General features: G+C 43.0%; 1 protein-coding gene across 1 annotated transcript in view; it reads left to right on the forward strand.

Moving 5' to 3' along the window:
* Positions 1 to 16,482: 16,482 nt before the first annotated feature.
* SUPT16H (SPT16 homolog, facilitates chromatin remodeling subunit) overlaps positions 16,483 to 18,884 on the forward strand; it is a 48,056-nt gene continuing 45,654 nt past the window's right edge. Inside the window, exon 1 of the mRNA XM_033925056.1 lies at positions 16,483 to 16,825. Within this exon, the coding sequence (XP_033780947.1) occupies positions 16,760 to 16,825 (66 nt within the window). The 5' untranslated portion in view covers positions 16,483 to 16,759. The remainder of the gene's footprint in view (positions 16,826 to 18,884) is intronic.

Consider the following 18,884-nt stretch of genomic DNA (forward strand, 5'->3'; position numbering starts at 1 on the left):
TTTGCCAACTGTTCTTTAGCTTTATATTCATATCTTCCTGTTGAAAAATCCACTATAGAGCCTATCTTAAAATGTAGACATTTTTAACTGTGCCATGGTTTTTGAACAAAGCATAGAAACAGTTCTGTTTTGGGTAGCTTTTTATTTTTTGAAGGGGGAGAGAGAAGCAAGAGTGGCAGCTCTCATTCTTTTCATGAACTGACTTTTACTATTGCGTGATCAGGAACAGACTTGCCAAACAGAAAAGTGAGGGACTTTTGGATTTTAGAGCTCTGGAGCAGAGAAATCAATAGAAGGTCTCTTGTCTGTATCTAGTTCCTTATTGCCTTCTTGTCACTGAGGATGAATTACGGTACTAGTGGGAGGTTGTAATTTTCCTTCTTTCTTATATGCCCCTGAATTTCATGTGCAACTGCTGTGGGAGAATCATGCAGTGAATGTTTCCCACTGAGGAGATGGGGCTTCCATTGGACAGGCTGTGTTATAAATTGGTTTTTTTTTTCTGTGGTCAGTAAGTTTAGAGTATGTCATTTTCTTTTTCCCCAGGCATGTATAGGCAGTCCCCGATTTACGAGCATCCGACTTATGTCGGACTCGTACTTATGAACGGGGGTCTTGCTCTACCTTCGGTATGCCAATTAGCTCCTCCCAAGTCCAAACATGTCCCCCTTCCTCCCTCCCTTCTGAGTTCCAAATTGCCCTTTCTCCATTCTGTGCCCCAAGTACATGCTATCCTCCAGTGGGTGTTTACCTTCTGGCCGGCTTCTTCGACCTTCCTGCCGCAGTCTCTGCACAAAGCAGCGGACGGTTGCTCCTATGCATGTCCTGTGGCTGAGCCAGAAGCCTTCCCTCTGACATGGGAGGAGCTTACTCCGACGTCAGACGGAAGACTTTGGCTCAGCTGTGGGATGCACATAGGAGCCACTGCCGGCAACTTTGTGCAGAGAAACGACTATAGCTGAAAGGAGGAGGGAGGCACATGCTTAGGGCACAGAAGGGAGGGAGGGAGCGAGACGGACATGGGAAGGAGGGAGAGGGGTGCGTTGGTACTCGAGAAGGAGGGAGCACAAATTTCAGACAGGATGGAAGGAAGGGGGAGGGGCATGAACTTGGGGACACAGAATGGAGGGAGGGAGGAGAGCATGAGCCATAGGATGGAAGAATTGAGGGAGTGAGGGAAAAAGATGCTGAGGTGGGGGAGAGAATAGAAAGGGTGAATTGGGTGTCTGAGAAGGAAAGAGATAGTGCACATGGGAAGATGAAGAGAATTGTTGGGCATAGGGAGGGAGAGAGAATTATTGGACATGGTGGTGAGAAGAGTGAGGTAGAGATGCATGAGGAAGAGAGAGATGAGAGGGAATAATGTTGGATGTGGTGGAGAGGGAACAGTGGGATGGATGGAAAGGAATGTAAGAGGGGCCTCAAGGAGGTGGAGAAGGTGGGAAGAATACTAGGATCTGAGTTGCATACAAATTCAACTTAAGAACGGTTTAAAAACCGGAACCTGTTCTTCCCAGGGACTGCCTGTACTGCTAAAATCCCAAGGGAAAGTGAGTTTATCCCAGGTCAAGCAGGCAGCATATTTTCACATATGGGTAACGTCATTCACAGAGCCCCAATACGGACAGCTGCAAAAATGCACCGGCACTTTAAAAACTTTTAGAAAGTTTGCGACTTACCACACTGCACTTGTGTGAGTGCCTTCCTGCCCAACTTAGGCGCGTGGCTCCTCAGTTTTCCGTGGAGCTAAGAAGTCATGCTTTCAAATGTTTGTCATTTTTTGCCTTTGCCTTCCCACTCATGTGCTATTTTTTCTCCTAATTTTATTTCCTTTTTCTCCCTTTGTTTCTTTTTAAAAAAAAAAAGCAACCAAAAAACTATTAGGGAGTAGTTCCCCCCCCCCCCATTTTTTCGTCTCAGTCATTGAGTTCAATTTGTCTGAGGCGGTGTTTCCGTCAATGTCCCACCTGGTAACGGGTTTTAAAAATTGGCTGAGGTAGTGTTTTCGTCGATGTCCCACCCAGTAACGGGTTTTAAAAAGTGTGGCCAGTGCCAAAAGGCAATTTCCATCACCAACCCTCACAACTGGTATATACAGTGCCTGGGCCCGGAACATCGCATCGAGACCCACACCCGTTGTTCCATTAAGAGCCGCATTGTACAAAAAGAAAAGTTTTTCAGTGTCAGCATGGAAGGAGCAGATGCATCACTTGGATCGACATCGAAGACACCGATGTCCGATGCACTGACATAGACTCCGGTGTCGCAGGACATTGCTCCTTCTGGTAAGCCAGACAGGGTCACAGGTCATTATTGCATCGAGTCCAATCATGCCAACCAAGCGAAAACCTCCTATGGAATTTGTTTCCAAATCAAGGGGTGCATCATCATCCGAGTCATCCTCTTTGGAATGAGTCGTGGCACCGTTGGTACCGGTGCTTACCTTTAAAGAGAAGCTTGATGCTCTCATGCGGAGTAAGAGGATATGTTACAGTTAATTACCCCTACACAGATTCCTCTGGTACCGGCCCAGCCTGAGCATCACGCCACACGGGATGCTGGTACCGCCACTGCTGCATTGAGGCACCATCATGCTCTCAACATTGGGCATAATCTAGCCATGCATCAAAGAATCGTGCCTCCAGACACCGTTTCAGTTCATCAAAGCATCTTTTGTCATTTTCTCCTCGAAGTTCTCAATCCAGCAAGTGTTCTTGTAAGTCCAAACATCCAGAGAAACGTAAACATTCTGCATCGCCTTCCTCATTGGACCAACACAGTTCCAAGTGGCAGCATTGTTCTTCATCATTACTCGTTGACTGATCTACAAATGGATTCCAATGTGGACATTTCTCATTCAACCATGGAGGTTTATGACTCTCCTGAGCCACAATCTCCATCTAAGACTCCTCCTAGAGAAACATCCACTACGGAGAGGCTTTCCTTTACTCGCTTCATCAGACAGTTGGGTAAGGATTTGTCTGTCAAGCTGGAGGCAGATTCCAAACATAGTGTTGAATTTTTGGAGACCATGGACTATGATCAGCCTCCTACGGAACTTATTTTGAGAGAAACTCATCATAAAAATTGGGAATCTCCTCTCTGTTCCTGTTGCTCCCAGGAAGCTGGACTCTCCCTACTGGATTATTCCCAGTCCAGGTTTTGACAAACCTCAACTATCTCATCAATCTTGATGTTTATTAAGAATTTGATATGCCGCTCCTGCATTTTACTGACCTAAGCGGTTTACAGTGTAACAGTTGAATACAGAAAGGAACTCCAAAGAACATATTCATATAGGAAAGGAAGAGATAGAGGTACAAGATATACATCCTAACAAGTATTCATTACGGGCGAAAACAAAAATTACTTTAAAAATAAAGTAAATTTAAGAAAATTAGAGATTTAAAAATAGAGAAATGAAAATAAAATAAAAGTGAAATAAGATCCAATTGGATTCAGTCCAGTGTAAGGCAACAGCAGGACACAATGGCTGAGTCAATCCATCATTGGCCAAAGAAGATCTCAGGATCCTCATTGCAGGAGGGAGCCAACAGCCAAAGATTGTAAGTAGAAAAGCAGTCAAAGGCAGTGGACAACCGGAGCAAATTTCGGCTCCATCGAAGGTGAGTTAGAAGAGGCAGGAGGAAGGACCCAATAGCTGTAGGTATCATGCCAAGAAGAGCTGGAGGACCAAACAGGTCACAGGAAGTCACTCAATGACTGGCCACACAGGCCCCAGCAAGCCGTCACTGGCTTCTGATGATGGGGGCAGGCACACTCCAGATAGCACAACCGAGACTCTTCTGCCAGTAGACCCCCACCCAATCAAAACAGGAGCAGCAGAGCTCCAAAGTAAAAGTCCAACAAGACTTAAAAAATAAAAATTGGGAATGTCCTCTCTGTTCCTGTTGCTTCTAGGAAGCTGGACTCTCTCTACTGGATTATTCCCAGTCCAGGTTTTGACAAACCTCAACTGTCTCATCAATTTTTAGTGGTGGAGTCCATAATTAAAAAGTCTACCACATCCAAAGTTTACGCCTTGGTCCCACTAGGTTGAGAGGGGTGTACGATGGACAGAATTGGGAGACATCTTTACCAAAACTCCATATTGGCAAATTGAGTCATTAATTACAACTTCTGTTTCACATGCTACCTGAAACATCTGGTTAAGCAATTGCCTATCTTTCAAAAATATCTTCCATCTCACCGAGTGAAAGATTTCCAGCACATTGTTCACACCTTTACTCAATTGAGGCGGTACATGGTTCAGTCTGCGTATGACGCCTTAGAGTTGTCTTCCAGGGCTTCTATGTCTGTGGCCATGAGGAGATTAATCTGGCTCAGGGTTGCCGACATGGAGGTTAACCTCCAAGACTAGTTGAACAACATCTCTTGTCTGGGGGATGATCTTTTTGGAGACTCAATGGAGAATGCTACTCAAAAGATCTCAGCATATGAAAAATATTGGGATTCTTTACTTAAATCTAAATCCAAGCCTGCCTCAGCAAGACCATTCAAAACATCTTCTTCATATCAGAGGTGTTTTTTGGCCAAATCTTCTGCTCCATCCAGGCCACAGCAAAAGAAACAAAAGCAGCAACGCCCTTAGAAACCTCAAACATCTGCTCCTGATAAATCAACCCATTATTTTTGACAGGTTTTTTGAGAGCATAATTGCAATCCAGTTACATCAGTCTCTCCCTCAGCCAATTGGAGGTCAACTCCAACTTTATTTCCATCGTTGGGAGTTCAGACCTCTGGTTTCTACAGATCATTTGAGAGGGTTACTCTCTTCATTTCCTCACTGTTCCTCCAGATCGTCCTCCAAGAGAGTCTGCTTTGAATCTCACCAGTTCTTCCTTCTTCTTTAGGAAATTATTCTCTTCTCCTCAGTGCTATCGAGAAGGTTCTTGCGGATCAGAAGAACCGGTGGTTTTACTCCCACTATTTTCTAGTCCCAAAGAAGACATGAGGTCTACGACCTATTTTAGATCTCAGAGCCCTCAACAAATTTCTTGTCAAAGAAAAATTTTGAATGCTATCTCCAGTCACTCTATATCCCCTCTTAACTCAAAACGATTGGCTATGCTCTCTAGATCTCAAGGAAACCTATACTCGTATTTCCATTCATCTGGCAAGGAAGTACCTCAGATTTCAAGTGACACATCACCACTATCAATACAAAGTTCTACCTTTCTGCTTGGCATCCTCTCCAAGATTCTTTACCAAGTGCCTGGTAGTGGTGGCAGCGGCCTTGAAGTCTCAGGGCCTTGAAGTCTTCCCCTACCCTAAACGACTGGATCATCAAGGATCCTTCGTCTCAAGGGGTGATCTTTTGACCAATTGGACTATATTATTTCTTCAGAACTTGGGGTTTGAGATCAACATCCCTAAGTCACAACTTCAGCCATCTCAGAGGCTCCAGTTCATCGGAGCTCTACTCGATACCACTCAACTTTGGGCCACTCGTTCGGGCAACTTGATACCACTTGTTTTCCACTTGATACCACTCAACTTCGATACCACTCGTTTTCCTTCCTCATGAACATCAGGACACTAATCCAATTTTCTCATCAAATCACCCAGCTTCACTCAATTTTGGTCAGGCGCATGATGGTTCTTCTTGGGCACATGGCTTCCACAGTCCATGTGACTCCCTTTGCGAGGCTTCATCTCCAGATGCCTCAGTGGTCTCTGGCTTCACAGTGGTCTCACGCGATCGACCCACTCTGGTAACACATCTGTCACCACGTCTCTTTGACGATCATTTCTATGGTGGATGAACTCTTCCAATCTTTTCAGAGGTCTTTTATTTCATATGCCTTCTCATCACAAAGTTCTAACCATGGATTTGTCAGCCTATGCTTGGGATGCTCATGTGGCGGGCCTTCGCACTCAAGGTCACTGGTCCCCCAGAGAATATCGCTTTCATATAAATCTTTTGGAACTCAGAATGATTTACTATGCTGTGGGCAAGTCACTCGGTCCTCCATAGCCTCAGGTAAGTTAGATAGATTGTGAGCCCACTGGGACAGATAGGGAAAATACTTGAGTACCTGATTGTAAAATCGCTTAGATAATCTTGATAGGCAGTATATAAAAACCTAATAAACTTGAAACTCTCAGAGCTTTTCAGCATTTAGTAGACAATCATGTCCTAGTCCGCACGGACAATCAAGTTGCCAAGTACTGTATGAACAAGCAAGGAGGGATGGGGGTCTCTCCTTATCTGTCAAGAGGCACAGAAAATCTGGCTTTGGACGATTGCTTGCAACATCTTTCTCAAAGTAATCTATATTGCTTTACAGGGGGAACAGAATTTCTTATCGGACAAACCCAGCAGAATTCTTCAACCTCACAAATGGACGCTCAGTTCAACAGCTCTCGATTCCGTTTTCTCTCAATGGGAGACTCCTCAAGTGGATTTGTTTGCATCCCCTCACAATAAAAAGTTGCCCCAGTTCTGTTCCAGACTGTACTCCCCTAATCACCTGGAGGGGATTCTTTTCTTCTGGACTGGACACATAAGTTTATGCATTTTTACCCATCCCTCTTATTCTCAAGACACTTGTTAAAGCCAAGCACGAATCGGCCACTATGATACTTATAACTCCACGGTGGCCCAGACAGCCTTGATTCTCTCTTCTACTTCAACTCAGTATCAAGGAGCCAATACCTCTGCCAATTTTTCCATCTCTTCTCATGCAGAGTCACGGTTCTCTTTTACACCACCAACCTTCAGTCTTTACACCTGACAGCTTGGTATATCTTGGGCTAAGTTCAACTGACCTTCACCTTTCTCGGCCTGTTAGACTCATATTGGAAGCTTCCAGAAAACTGGCCACTCAGCAATGTTATCAGCAAAAATGGTCTAGTTTTTCTGCTTGGTGTCGTCTTCATCACCAGGATCCCAAATCCATCTCAGTTTCCTTAGTTTTGGATTATCTCCTGCATTTGTCTGACTCTGTCCTCAAGTCCACATTCATTAGAATCCACCTCAGTGCTATCACTGTCTTTCATCAACTAGTGGATGGTAAACCTCTTACTGTTCATCCACTTCTCTCCAGATTCATGTAAGGACTTCTCAATGTCAAACCACCTCCAGTGGTTTGAGATCTCAATGTGGTTCTCGCTAAATTGATGAAACCTCCATTTGAACCAATGTATACAGCTCATCTCAAATTCCTTACTTGGAAATTTGTTTTTCTCATTTCTCTCACTTCTGCCAGAAGTCGGTGACTTCAAACCCTAAGAACATAAGCATTGCCGCTGCTGGGTCAGACCAGTGGTCCATCGTGCCCAGCGGTCTGCTCCCGCGGCAGCCCTCTAGTCAAAGACCACTGCCCTGAGATTAGCCCTACCTGCGTACGTTCTGGTTCAGCAGTAACTTGTCTAACTTTGTCTTGAATTCCTGGAGGATGTTTTCCCCTATGAAGAGCGTTCCAGTTTTCTACCACTGAGTGAAGAAGAACTTCCTTACTGCCCTCTCGTTCTCCCTACCTTGGAGAGCGTGAACAACCTGCCCTTATCTACTAAGTCTATTCCCTTCATTACCTTGAATATTTCAATCATGTCCCCTCTCAGTCTCCTCTGTTCGAGGGAGAAGAGGCCCAGTTTCTCTAATCTTTCGCTGTACGGTAGCTCCAACCCCTTAACTATCTTAGTCGCCCTTTCGAGTAGTACTGTGTCCGCCTTCATGTACGGCAACCAGTGCTGGACACAGTACTCCAGGTGAGGGCGCACCATGGCCCCGTACAGCAGCATGATAACCTTTTCCGATCTGTTCGTGATCCCCTTCTTTATCATTCCTAGCATTCTTTTCGCCACCGCCGCACATTGCGTGGACGGCTTCATCGACTGGTCGATCAGAACTCCCAAGTCCCTTTCCTGGGAGGTCTCCCTAGACATCCTGTATTCGTGCATGAAATTTTTGCTACACACATGCATAACTTTACACTTATCCACGTTGAAACTCATCTGCCATGTTGATGCCCATTCCTCAAGCCTGATTGTCACATTGCAGATCTTCGCAATCCCCCTGCGTCTTCACTACTCTGAATAACTTCATATCGTCCACAAATTTAATCACCTCGCTCATTGTACCTATGTCCAGATCGTTTATAAAGATGTTGAAGAGCACGGGTCCAAGCACCAAGCCCTGCGGCACCCCACTGGTCTGAGTATTGTACATTTACCCCTACTCTCTGTTTCCTATGCTCCAGCCAGTTTTTAATCCACGTGAGTATTTCACCCTCAATTCCATGGCTTGCAATTTTCCGAAGTAGTCATTAATGTGGAACCTTGTCGAACATCTTCTGAAAATCCAGATATACAATGTCGACCGGGTCGCCCTTGTCTATCTGCCTGTTTACTCCCTCGAAGAAGTGCAGCAAGTTCGTCAAACATGATCTGCCTTTGCTAAAACCGTGCTGACAAGTTCTGATCAGCCCGTGTCCGTCAAGGTGATCAATGATGCGGTCCTTTATTAGCGCCTCTACCATCTTTCCCAGTACCGAGGTCGGACTCACTGGTCTGTAGTTTCCCGGGTCTCCCCTCGAACCTTTTTTGAAGATCGGTGTAATATTCGCCACCTTCCAGTCCTCCGGAATCTTTCCCAATTTGATCGATTGGCTATTAGTTGAAGCGGACCCACCATTTAGTTGAAGCGGACCCACCATTTAGTTGAAGCGGACCCACCATTTAGTTGAAGTGGACCCACCATTTACAGTGTTCTACCATGACAAAGTTGTGCTTCGCACTTATCTGAAGTTCCTTCCTAAGGTCGTCACTGAATTTCATCTATCAATCAGTTGTTCTTCCAGTATTTTTTCCCAAGCCTCACTCTCATTCAGGAGAAACAGCCCTTCACACTCTTAGACCAGTATTCTTCAACCTTTTTACACCTATGGACTGGCAGAAATAAAAGAATTATTTTGTGGACCGGCATCTGTCCGCAGACCGGCGGTTGAAGAACACTGGCCTAAGTTGTGGGCCAGACCCTGTCCATCTCTACCCAATCTCCACCCCAGACCCTGTCCCCATAGTCCTAATTGTAACACTATTTTTTCCATTCATTTTTCATATATACACACAATATAATCTTATTAACAATGCATCAATCGCACCGCAGACCAGCAGTTAACACAGTTTTGGGCCTGATGCACATGCCGGCCCTGTGGACCGGCAGGGAATTTCTGTGGACTGGCACCAGTCCATGGACCGGTGGTTGAAGAACACTGCTCTAGACTGTATGCGGGCATTAGCCTACTATCTCAATAGGACAAAGCCGCATAGAACATCTCCTTAACTTTTTGTCTCCTTTGATCCTAACAAGTTGAGTCATTCTGTTTCTAAAAGAATGATTTCCAATTGGTTGGCTGCATACATCTCATTTTGTTATGCTCAGGCTGGGCTGCAACTGGGGAGTCGTGTCACAGTCCATAAAGTTCGAGCTATGGCAGTTTCAGTAGCTTTTCTCTGCTCTACCCCTATTGATGAGGTCTGTCCTCGGTTCATACTTTCACCTCTTATTACTGAGATGGGAAGGGCACTTCGGCTAAGCAGTATTGCAAAATTTATCCATTCTGGTTATCTTGGAGGTCGTTTAGACCTAAATAAATCTATTTTTCTGGTAACTACGGATAAAGCACACTTACAGGTGTTATCCAGGGACAGCAGATATTCTTACAACCCACCCAACTCCCCTGGTTCACCTTGTCTCTGGTTTACTGAAACTGAGAAGCTGCGCGCCTACAGGCGGGAAGGAACTCGCGCATGTGTGGTGTGGTCCGTTGCAAACTTTCTAAAGTTTTTAAAGTGCTGGTGCACTTTTACAGCTGTCTGTATCGGGGCTCTGTGGATGACGTTACCCATATGTGAGAATATCTGCATGCTGACCCTGGATAACACCTGTTACCGTAAGTGTGCTTTATCTGTAGTTACCAGAAAAATAGATTTATTTAGGTATAGTTCTGACAGCTATGATGATGTGACTTAAGTTACTATACAAGAAGAAAGATGACTTAGAAGATGCTTGGAGATGCCTGTCTCTTCTAAACTGTTTTTGAGCTCTTTTTCTAGTGCTCCCTTCATTAAGAGTCCCAATAAAATGAGGCAGTGCTAAATATGACAGTAGTGAGAGCTAGTACAAAAGAAGCATAACTAGGGTTACCAGATTTTACTTCTGTAAAATCCAGACCCCTAGCTCTCACCCCCCTCCCCTCCAGCCATCCTAGTTCCACCCAGCCCTGCTCCATTCTGCCCCAGTCACGCCCCATTCCGCTCCGCCCCTTAACCTGTTCTCGTCCTCCGGACCACTTCAGAAGGGCATCTGTTCATGCACGGATGCGATGTCACACGTATGCACGCATGTGCGTGAAGTTACCATGTTGCATCCATGCATGTGCAGATGCCCTCCCAAGGTGGAAGCTTTTCAAAACCCGGACACAAAGTGCTGGGTTTTGAAAAGCCATCTGGATGCCTGGACATGTTATCCGGGGAAAATCCGGACATCTTGTAACCCTAAGCATAACTATAGAACAGCTAACTAAAGAGTTGGCTTCCTTGATTGATATTCACTCCTAATATTGGAGTGTCGCAAGCTCAAGTTCTCAGGATGTCCCTAATGAATATGCATGGAGAAATTTGCATATACTCAAGAATATCTTGAAGACAATAGAGAATGACGATTTTAGGATGGGATGCTTTAGGTCCTATCTTTAACTTAGAGTATAGTGATAGCACTTAGGACTACAGGTTTTAATTTGGGCAAGGGCCGTGAGTGTAATGTTTCTATCCTTGTGGTTAATTCCATACCTGCCAACTTTCTGGAGATAGATGACATGTGCCTGTTTTTCTCAACCATTGATTCCAGTGCGATTGGTTACAAATTACAGCTCTGCTACCTTTTAAAATGGGTGTTTTAGGGCTCATTTTCAAAGCACTAAATGCTTTGAAAATGAGCACTATAATTCCTTACCTTTACCTGCCTGGGTTTTGTATTTTTATTATTATTATCAGAGAATGACACAGGGACAAATTTGTCACCATCCCCAGAGGAATTCATTTTCCCATCCCGTCGCCATGAGTTTTGTCGCTTTCACTGTCCCTGCCCCATTCCTGTAAGCTCTGCCTTAACTGCACAAGTCTCAAACACTTATGATTTTAAAGTGTTTGATCCTTGTGCAGATGAGGCATGGACAGGAAAAGAACTCGTGCAGATGAGACAGGGAAATTAGTTCCCATGGGGACGTGGAAAAATTTGTCCCTGTGTCATTCTATAACCCCCTCTTTGTAGCGTAGACGCTCATAGGAATTCTGAGCATTGGAGCTGTTGCAGCTACCACTGGCGCTAAAAACGCTAGTGCAGCTTTGTAAAGGAGGGGATAAATTATTATTTTATTTTGTTTATTTTTTTAAAATATTTACTTCAGATCTGAGCTGGAGTATAGTACTGTAGATGAATAGTTATAAATGTCTGTCTTACCTTCTTTGCCTTATGTTCTTGGCATAGTGAAAAAAATTGTCTCCATTATTCTAGATAAGTGTTGCTTAAACTTTTTTAACTCCGGCACACTAAACAGAGCAAATGTTTTTCACGTCACATTATAACTGAAATTATAAAATTGCAAAACGAACAAAAAATTATCTCCCCCCCCCCCCCTTGTTACAAAACTGTAGCGCAGTAATAACAGCTCTGATGCCATGACCAGGGCTAAAAACCACACTACGATTTTGTAAAAGGGGATGGGGTAAATTTGAGACTTATTTATTTAAAGTTCTTTAAGCTATGTATGGGTAATTGTAACAATGGTGAAACTAAAGTAGATAGAATAGAATTGTTAATCGAGGCAATTGATTTGCTTGTTTTTGAGTTCAAATTAACTCAAAACGTGGCTCGATAGTCAACAAGCAAACATGCATTTCATCATTCACCGTCTGCAGTCATTCTCTGTTATTTAATTTAATTTCTGTCAGAGCTGAAAATCCAAGTTCACAAAGATAAGAAGATCCAAATGGTAACAAAGCCTTGATTGCTTTGTTGCTCAAGTTAGGATAACTACTGCATAAAAAATAAAATTAAAATTATTTGCCTTTAGTTTAGAGAATGATACGGGGACAAATTTGTCCCCGCAGGAGCTCAATTTCCCCATCCCAGCGTGGGCTCTAAACAAGTGAGGCACAATAAGGGAAGAAATCAGTCTGTGGGTGGTTAAAGAACGTAACTGCGCAGTGGGGTGTAGGAATAGTTAAAGATTGGAGGTAAGTTGGGAAGCCAAACTGGAATGTTAAGAGAAGAATCTTGAACTTAATGTTTTGTTCCTCTAGAAGCCAAGGATGGGCTTTTTTTTTTTTTTTTTCAAAAATGGTGTAACATGAGCATATTTACTGGTGCAACAAAGGAAATGGCAGGCACAATTTTCAAGTGTTTGGAATTTCCAGAGAATGCACTGAGAAACGCAGAATAAACGCAGAATAAATCTAAGCAGGATATAAACAATGCAAGAATAACTACATGCCTAGAATTATGATTAAAGCGATTTTGAACTGTCTCATTAAGCTAAGAAAGCTGGATTTGCAAAGAGCTGAATCTTGAGGAGCAAATGAAAGCTGTATATCTTAAGATAATACTAAGGTAATAGAAGCTGTCCACCAGTTATGAATATCAGACAACTGAACATCACCAAAAGGATGACTTGCTAGCCAACAAATCACAGTCTTGTCAGTAGGTTTACCATATGGCTTCAGAAAAAAAAGAAGGACAAATTGAGACATCTGGGTTTTACTTCCATTGATTGTTAAAAGCACATCTCGGGCATATACTGCTGGGGCTGACAATTGCATATAGAACTAAATACTATTAAATCCCACTCCTAAGGTGAGGGGGTCCCTTAATTTGTTACATCAGACACAGTAAGCTACCATCTCACTCGTAGATAGCCGGAAAAAAGCCTCAGAAACGAGTCATAACCACAGTTTACAAAGCTAAAAAAGATTAAAATATATATTTTTTGTAGGGGGTAGGAGGGGGAAATGTGAACATTAATTAGACAAATTGTAAATACAAACATGAGTTTGAGGGTAAAGGGGGGGAGTTAACACATCATTAAAAAATAATTAAAGGGAAGGGGGGGAATAGAACACCAGGAATGGGGATCGCTTCATAAAAGCAGTTTATGTAATATACTGCTATGCTATTGGAAAGGAAATATTTAGATGCTGTGGCATGCATTTTGGAATAAGAACGTTTTTAGATTAGTCTTGAATTTGTTGAGGGAGTTTTTGAAGCAGAGTTGAGGTGGCATGGCATTCCATAAAGTTGGAGCTTCAATTGAAAAATTAGTATTTCTGTAAAGTAGAATTCTTTGAAAGGTATAGTAATTAAATTCTGGTCAGCCGATCTAAGGGTCCGGGAAGAACAAAAGGGGATGATGAGATTATCAAGAAAAGATGGGAGACGCGAAAGTTTGATTTTGAAAACCAGCACTAAAGTTCTATAAGTGATACGGTGGGTTATGGGTAGCCAATGTGCTTCTTGCAGAAGAGGAGTGACGATCATATTTTCCAACCTTATTGATAAGTTTGATTGCTGTATTTTGAATGAGCTGTAGACGACATAATTCTTTTTGAGTAATTCCATTATATAGGGAATTGCAGTAATCTAAATGAGAAATGACCAGTGAGTGAATAAGGGTTGTTATAGCATCAGTTTCAAGAATTAAGGTTAAAGAACGAATGAGCCGTAGTTTGTGGAAACAGCTTTTTATGACCCCCAAGTGTAGAATGCTATTCTGTTGAAAGTAGCTAACACAATTTGTTAATTTATGTGGGTTTTTTTTTTTTAATTTAGAATAGTCTGTTGGTGCTTTCAAGTTGTGGGCAGTGTCTAATATTGTTATAGTGAAGATAAGAAGTAGTAATGAAAAATACACACAAAAAATTAAAACTAAATATAAATTTAATATAAGAAATATAATAAAGAGGTTTGTTTTTTGTTGCTGACTGAATTGAAGAGCAGAATTGATACAGTACGCTAAAACAGTTGACGGCAACGGGCGACTTCAAAACTTTTCGAAAAGAAATCAAAACCCTACTTTTCAAAAAATGTATCCAGATATCTTAATCCAACCCTTCCCCCTAGATAAATTCTCCCCCAAAACCTCCACTTAAATAATCTCTTCCTCCCCAAAACACCAACCAAGTATTCAGATCCCTGAAATGTTACGTAATCTTATTTGTACTCTTTAATCTATTTGTTATATCACACAGTAACGTACAGTCAATTTAATATCCAATTTGCAAGTTCTTCCAGAATTAATCCAGGTACCTCTCCTCCCTTGTAACCAAAAAAAAACCAAAAACCCCCAAACCTGTTGTAACTTCACTAGAAATGTCCAGTTAGCTCTTTTGTAATCCGCCTTAAACTGCAAGGTATAGGCGGAATAGAAGTTCCTAATGTAATGTAATGGCTCCAGTTTCTGAGACTTTTTTTCCCCTGTATCTACATGAGTGCGATGTCTGATGTTATAAATTAAGGAACCCCCTCAATTTAGGGGTGGGAAGTAATATTATTTATTTCAAAAAACTTCCACACAAGAAAGGATGTCCAAAAACTAGACTCTTAAAAAACATCCAAAGGTGTTAACTTACGCTCAATTCCCTGATAAAAGCTTGGTTGCGAAACAGGGAGCCCTGTTGGAGATTGTGGAGATATACACTACAGCAAACGATGAGGAGTTTTTAGCCGCTGTGTCTGTGGCTCAGGCACCACGGTGCGGGGTTTTACCTGCTTCTACACCCCAGTATTATGTTTGCAAAGATAAGTGTGATGTTATTGTGATACATTACAGAAGTAACTGATGTTTATAATATTTTTCCACTTATCTTGGAGTTTTTGAGCAAGGATGTGTCTGCCTGCCTCCCTCAATGTTGGTATTTTGAGAGTGGCTTGTCTGTATGGGCAGTGAGTTTTTGTATCCTTATTAGACACAGGTCTTTTCTCCATTTTTTTTATGCATGAATGTCTGTAATGCTGGGTAACTATTTAGCTATTATTTAGTTTTACATTATTTGGACTACCTGGTCAGACATTTTTTTGTTTTGTGCAAACTATTCATGGAAATCAAAACAAAAAACACACTCCTAAACTTAGCAGATGTCACTGTCATATTTCTCAGTAAATTTATCCTATATTTACCAATGTAAAAAAACTTCAAAATAGCAAACTAAAAATTACGTGTGTTAAAAACCACATCTTGAGTGTGTATTAAAGATACATTTTATGTATGGTTGTTGAAAGCTGCTAATTGCATTCAACAATGGAGGGAAGGGGAATCCTAAAAAAATTGCAAATGAAAAAGAACGCATCATGAGCAGTGGCATAGAGAGGGTGAGAGATGCCTGGGGGCCAGTGCTCCCCTCACCCCCCTCTTGCCATGTGTGTACCTGTTCCCTTCCCCCGTTAATATTCAGGGTGTGAGCAGCAACCCCCATACTGCTGCTCGCACCAAGATGTTGCTTCTTAGGTGTAGGTCCAGGAAGTGATGTCAGAGGCAGAGCTGGTGTGAGCAGCAGATTGCCATTGCTGCCTGTGCCCTAAATATTAAAGAGGTAGGGGAGCAGTGATAGGGCATGTATGGTGGTGGGGGCGGCGGAGCGGATGATGGATGCCGACGTCCTTATCAAGAAGGTGCCTAAGGTGGACTGCCCCCCCCCCCCTTTACTATGCCACTGCAAGCAAGTGTATAAAACACACAGCTTATATGTTCATTGAAAGCTGCCAATTGTAGTTTGCTGATAGTTCTCCCCTCTAATAGCGTTAGCAATATGATTTACCCATGTGTCTGCAACATAGAATTTCCTGGGGTGCAGGTGCACATTTATGCCTCTTTCCATGGACTATTCTGTGCATGTGTCGGTCACTTTTCCAACAACTGCTCGAATGGGAATTTTGAGAATGACACGGGACAAATTTTCCCCATTCCAGCAAGTCTTCAACATTTTAAAACCTAAGTGTTTGGGGCTTGTGTTATAAGGTAGAACTTGCAGGAATGGGATGGGGCCACATTTTTGCCCCCTTATTCTCTACGCGGGTGGACCTTGGCAGCTGCAGGTGAGATTCATTGACTTAAGTTTGTCTTTTTGAGATCTCATTAAATTTAACGGCACTACAGCGACCCAAGGGATTTTAACGACGGTTTTAGAGCATCCTCTATTGCCCCAGGTACAAAAATGTATGACCACAAAAAGGCAGTATCCAAGTCCCATCCCCCTTGAGACAAGGAGTTTATTGAAAGTGGGAGTGCTGAAGCCCCCACGAGCTAGCTCCTTTCGTTGGGAGGGGGGGGGGGTGAAGTAACAGACCGCAGCCCTGAACTTAAAAACAAAACTGATGCCTTCCGTATAGCCTCTAAGATCACGTGACACGGACCGGAAGCTGAACCTCCCCTCTCCCTAAAGATTGCTTCCGGAGGGCGGCAGAAGCGCGCTGACGCACGAGACTAGCAAGGTCGGTTGTTTTCCCGCTGCCTCCTACCCAATCGCCCTCGCGGCGCCTGCGCGCTAAGAGAGAGCGCGCGCGCGCGTGAGACAGGCCGAGGCGGCCCGCGCGGCAGAAGGAAAGAGGCGAGGGTCGGCCGTTAGGGGGAGAGGGCGCGGGAGTGAACGCTCTAGCTTGAGGCCCCCTGAGTCCCTCGGGACTGGTGGAGTGTCTGGGGCCGCCGGGGCCTCTCCCCCCCCCCCCCGGTGCAGCGGCAGCATGGCGGTGGTTCTGGATAAAGAGGCCTATTACCGGCGCGTGAAGAGACTCTACAGCACTTGGAAGGTAGGCGACCCAGTTTGCGCCTTGAGGCCCCCAAGGCAGACCCGGTGCAAGGGCAGATAGGAGCCGGCTCTGTGGGCGCTTGAACACCCCTAGTACCTGTGTCGGGTTTAGCGCGCTCAGTTTTTTTGAAAAGTTGGCTCCCATGCTCTCTCCCTCATTAGCCTTTGCAATCTCCTCCCCAATCTTGTTTGGTCCTCCATTTGGCTGCAGAAGCTTTGTTGCTTCCAAGGTTGTTGCCTACTCTTGAATAAAGGTTGGGCCAGCCTGACTTGAAAGTGCAAGTTTATTAAAAAATTGTTAAACCACAGTATCAAATATTTCAAAGTGGTTGTACAATAAAATCAAGAGGGGGAGAACAAATAGTAACAAAGAAATGACATCATCAATTAAAACAGACAAGACCAAAGGACATATTGAGACGAGTGGAAAAGGGAGAACTACACAATATAAATAAAGGAGAGAGAAACAAGAAAATATAAAAGGGCAGGGTAACAATTAGAAGTCCAACTGAAGTGGACTGAAATTAAGTTTATAAAATCCTTAAAAAGACAGTCAAACTTGGAAAGCATCTTTAAAAAGGAACGTTTTAAGGAAGGATTTGAATTTCTCCATAAGTAAGACATTGAGTTCCAAAAGGAAGGAGCAACAACTGAAAAAATGGAATTTCTCCTGGTATTGATGTGTCTAAGTGCTTGTTAATTAGGCGTTGTGTCCTCGTGTAGTGGTGGTGAGTATGGGAAGTCTCTAGTCCTCTGGATGCATGTTAGGAGCCCTTTCTGACAGCCATTGAGTAAAATAGCATGGTAGCCATGTTAGTCCACGTTTAAAGGTAATATATAGACATAAAGCATAAATGAGATACTTTTTTTTTTTTTAATTGGGCTAACTTGATGCGTTTTTTATTAGCCTTTGAAGGTAACCCTGGAAAATGCTTGAAGTATTTGTATTGTAAACCTCTTTTGAGTGTGGTTGTAAAAATTACAAAAAAGCGGTATACAAGTCCCAGTCCCAGTCCCTTCCCCTTTGCTTCGGATCAGAATAGCCCTTGCAAATGGGAGGGGGAGTTTAACCTCAAAACTTTGCCATCGAGCATTTGATCATTCCACCAGAATCATTCCATTGGCACGGTCCTGTTATTATTTTAGAAAATTAATGAAAACCTACTTTTCAAATTGCATAATTAATGAAAACCTACTTTTCTAATTGCATAATGTTGAAAAGAATTGCAATAAGGACAGTTCCCTGTGATGCACCGTTAGTAGCAGTCCTCTCCTTAAAGTAAACCCATTGTTGTCTTCCTTTCTGTCTTATACCAAAGGCTTTGTTTAAACATCACTTGTGTTAAATAGTGTCAAAACCTTTGCTGACAACTATATCGTATATCAAAACAAAAAGGGCAGTGGAAAATTAACCACAAAGTTCAAAGAAGTTTTTCCATATTTGGATTGTCTGATGTCCCTCTTCTCCATTTTTATCTACAGTGGTTTCTGCTATTTTTTGTTTGTTTTGTTGTGAAAAACCTTTGGACTTTGAAAACATTGTATACCCTCCAGCACTCTTCCATGATCTAGCTGTCGGTACCAAGTCAAATAAATTTATCAGATTCATCTGACAAGACTCTGGTGAAACTATGCTGTCTCAGATGTTGTATGTAATCCATTGGATGCCAGATACTGCACTATCTTGCTTTTGTAGTACTGCTATTAATTTACTCACCAATGAGATAAAATTAATCTTAAAGTAATAGGGGGTGGGAGGCTGTTGTGCACAGACTGGGAGAGGGACCTTGAGGTGATTGTTTGATCAGTTGTTCATGAAAAGGTAACAAAAATGGTATGTGGTTTGGGCCAAAACACTTACGAGAAGAGACTTGGAATAGCTAAATATGTATAGAGTCTAGAAGAAAGCAGAGGCGGGAGACATATGGTAGATGTGTATCCTGATACCTGTCAACTATTTAAACTTTTTTTAGAGCCAAAAAAGTACACTCCTCCCTCCTTATTCATGGTGGGTAGAGGCAAAGCCAGCCCACAAATAATAAAATTTTGCGAATGATTTT

The sequence above is a fragment of the Geotrypetes seraphini genome, chromosome 16 (genome assembly GCF_902459505.1).
Source record: "Geotrypetes seraphini chromosome 16, aGeoSer1.1, whole genome shotgun sequence".
NCBI classification, from domain to species: Eukaryota; Metazoa; Chordata; class Amphibia; order Gymnophiona; family Dermophiidae; genus Geotrypetes; species Geotrypetes seraphini.